The sequence below is a fragment of the Sinocyclocheilus anshuiensis genome, unplaced genomic scaffold, assembly GCF_001515605.1.
Source record: "Sinocyclocheilus anshuiensis isolate Anshui unplaced genomic scaffold, SAMN03320099.WGS_v1.1 scaffold439, whole genome shotgun sequence".
In the NCBI taxonomy this organism is placed as follows: Eukaryota; Metazoa; Chordata; class Actinopteri; order Cypriniformes; family Cyprinidae; genus Sinocyclocheilus; species Sinocyclocheilus anshuiensis.
The window spans coordinates 30371-33650 of NW_015552572.1; the positions used below are offsets into that span (position 1 = coordinate 30371).

At 33.5% G+C, this 3280-nt stretch overlaps 1 protein-coding gene across 1 annotated transcript in view; it reads right to left on the reverse strand.

Annotated features, from left to right (window-relative positions):
- LOC107665082 (interferon-inducible GTPase 5-like) overlaps positions 1-3280 on the reverse strand; it is a 13861-nt gene that overhangs the window by 1061 nt on the left and 9520 nt on the right. The window contains exon 2 of the mRNA XM_016455835.1: positions 691-1252. Coding sequence (XP_016311321.1) covers positions 691-1252 — 562 coding nt within the window. The remainder of the gene's footprint in view (positions 1-690; positions 1253-3280) is intronic.

The window sequence follows — 3280 nt, forward strand, 5'->3', positions numbered from 1 at the left end:
TGTAGCTTGTTTATTGAAGATGCAGGACAACCACCTAGCAGTGCATTACAATAGTCCAGTCTAGAGGTCATGAATGAATGAACTAGCTTTTCTGCATCAGAAACAGGTAATATGTTTCATAACTTGACAATGTTCCTAAGATGGAAGAATGCTGTTTTTGTAACATGGAAAATATGATTTTCAAAAGACAAGTTGCTATCTAATATAACACCCAGATTTTTGACTGTAGAGGAAGTAACAGTACACCCGTCTAGTTGCAAATTGTAATCAAAGAGATTGGTCCAATAATATCTGTGTCTTATCCGAATTGAATAAGAGAAAATTATTGGTCATCCAATCTTTTACATTTTTAACACACTCTGTTAGCTTAGATAATTTAGAAGTTTCATCTGGTCTTGAACTTCCAAGTTAGATTTTCTCCATTTGCGCTCAAGACTACGAGTCTTATATAATAATAATATATGGGTTATTGGGGTTCAAAACAACCCAACCGCTGGGTCAAAACAACCCAATAGCTGGGTTTGTCCCTTTTTAACCCAGCGCTGGGTTAAATTTAACCCAGCATTTTTTAGAGTGTACTTATAATTAATTCTGCAATTGTGCATATTGACGAGTTTTAACATGACCAAAGATATATTCACAATTAATCATATACAAATCATTGTTATGTCATGTGAACTGAATACTAACCATTTTCACAGTCCTCTCGGATTTTATCCAATGTCTTTTTCTCATCAAAGATTTTTTTCCTCTTTTCAGCCCGAATGCTATTATCAATCTGAGAACGAACAAAATAAAACTTTTTCCCCATCTTCTTGATCTCTTCGACCAGCTGAGTGTGGCATTCTCTGAACCGATCTGCAGCAATGATGATGAAAAAATCATAGCGTTCAAACTGAACCAGTTTAGAATATTCATCAGCTTTGAAATTCTGTGTTCCAATGCCAGGAAGATCCCACACTTTCACATTGTCGTAATTTGGGTGAGGGTAAACCTCGGGTTTTATTGTGGTCTCAACTACATCTATTTTGGCAGAGCCCTCGTCTTCATCTCCTAAACCCCTGAAAGCATTAACAAATGTGGACTTTCCAGAACCAGACTCCCCAGTCACACCAATGTTTAGCTCAACTCGATCTTGCTGTTTGAGGTATTCTTTTATTGTGTTTTTTGCTGTCTGAATATCTTGATGAGATATTATTTCCTGAAGCTCTTTCAACTCCTCCTCTGTTATTCCACAGGATTCATTCAACATCTTAAAAAAAAAAGAAAGAAAAAAAAAGACACTGGCATATAAAAAATGCTTTGATTGGATTATAAGGCATTTTCAATTGTTGTATTTAACACAACTAAACATGCATGTACTTGCAAAAGAGGCAAATTCTTACCTTTATGCTTTCAGATCACAAGCTTGAAGTGTGGTAGGCAACTGAAATGGTACGTTTTGTAAATTCAGTTAGAATAAGTTGTAGGCCTATACATGCACATCAATGAATGTAGAAATCATTACAAGAAGTCCTCAGTATTTTTCATCCATGTTCAGTTGAAAAAAGTAATAAGAAATACTTAAGAGTATTTAAGAGTATTTTAACTTTTGTGTTTTTCTTAGAGTAGGTTAATTAGGGTGAGAGGTACCCTCTTATAAATAAAGTTTGTTTTTTTTATCGGCATTTGTGGTTCCATGAAGAAACTTTTATATGCCTGAAACCTTTTCATTTTACAAAAGGATCTTTACATTATTGAAATGTAAAATGGTGATTTTAAGAACTGTGCACTGCAAGGTTCTTTGAGGAACATCGGTTCTTCTATGGCATTGCTTTGAAAACTTTTATTTTTAAGATGGTAAAACAAAATAGCACATAATTCAACAACAGGTGTACAGATGGCATATGAACAACACTCATTAGAAATACAGGGCAAAGATCTATACAATCATATGGCATCAAATGTCTGTCTGTCTGATAAGATTTGCATTGGTGGGGTCAAACCAAACCCTTTTCTTTCACAAATGGACAGTTGTATTTAAGACAACTGAACATGTATACACTTGTGAATGAGAAAAAATCTTACTATAATGCTTCTAGATCACAAGCTTGAAGTGTGGTGTAACTACTAATTAGTAAAGAAATTATTTTTTTAAAAAATTATTTTAGACAATTACTTTTATATAGCACCAGCATGCACAAAATGAATGTACAAATCATTACAAAGCATGTCCCCTTTTCAGAAATGTTGATTATTTTTAGTTACAAAACAATTAAAAAGTGATAAGAAACAAATAAAGAGAGATACAGATGTTTTCATTCTTACCAAATATTTCTAAGCAAGATGGCTCCAACAAGATACAGAAGAATCAAAATCCGTGAGTATATGCATCTAAACTCCAGGTAAACAGAAATATAACCCGAGCAGGATCCGGCCCTACATTTACTTTCACTTTTACAGAATCACTATAGAAACAATAGCAAAATAGAACATAGTTCAACTTTCAAAACCTACAGGTGTACAGGTGGTATAGGAAAAACACAAAGAACATTGCTATTACAACGATCATAAAAATGCAAAATGCTAAATATTTATTATGTACTATTTTATAAAACAAAAACACCAACAATAACAAAATAGTTGCATTGGTGAGGTCAAACCAAATCCTTTACTTTTACTTTGTTTTAAAGGGCAGATGACAGTAAATAAATGTAATTAAGCTAGTGAAATGAGTGTCGTCTATTTCTTTCAGCATGTGCAGGTCCTGAGAAAGGGTCAGGAGAACATAAATATTAAAACATTACAGTAATCATACAACTGCATCACTACAGTTTCAATATCCTGCTCTAAACATGGATTCAGAATTAAAAAAGGCTTACGAGTATACTGTAATTACTCACATAAATTTGATAGTCAACACTCCCCTCAAATTAATAATTTCACAGCACTGATAACTCATTACAAATTACAAAAAGATGTGCTGCTAAAAAAAGATTGTTTATGTTTCATAACCTGTTTCGTAGCTGTTGTTGTTTATGAAAAGCTGCACAATGAGTCATGAATAAGAAGTGTCATGACATGCACAACAGGCATTGTCTCAAAGGGCTGTGGAGCAATCGTACTGTACTCACACCCAGGTATGTTAATCTCAAAGGGCAAAATGTTCTCACCATAGTAACGAGAGTAAGAGACTTGCAGTTTGAAAATGCTTGTCATTGCAAAATCTTTATCTTGGACTCGGACTTGGACTTGGACTTGGATTATAAAAAAATATAATTTATATATATATATATATATA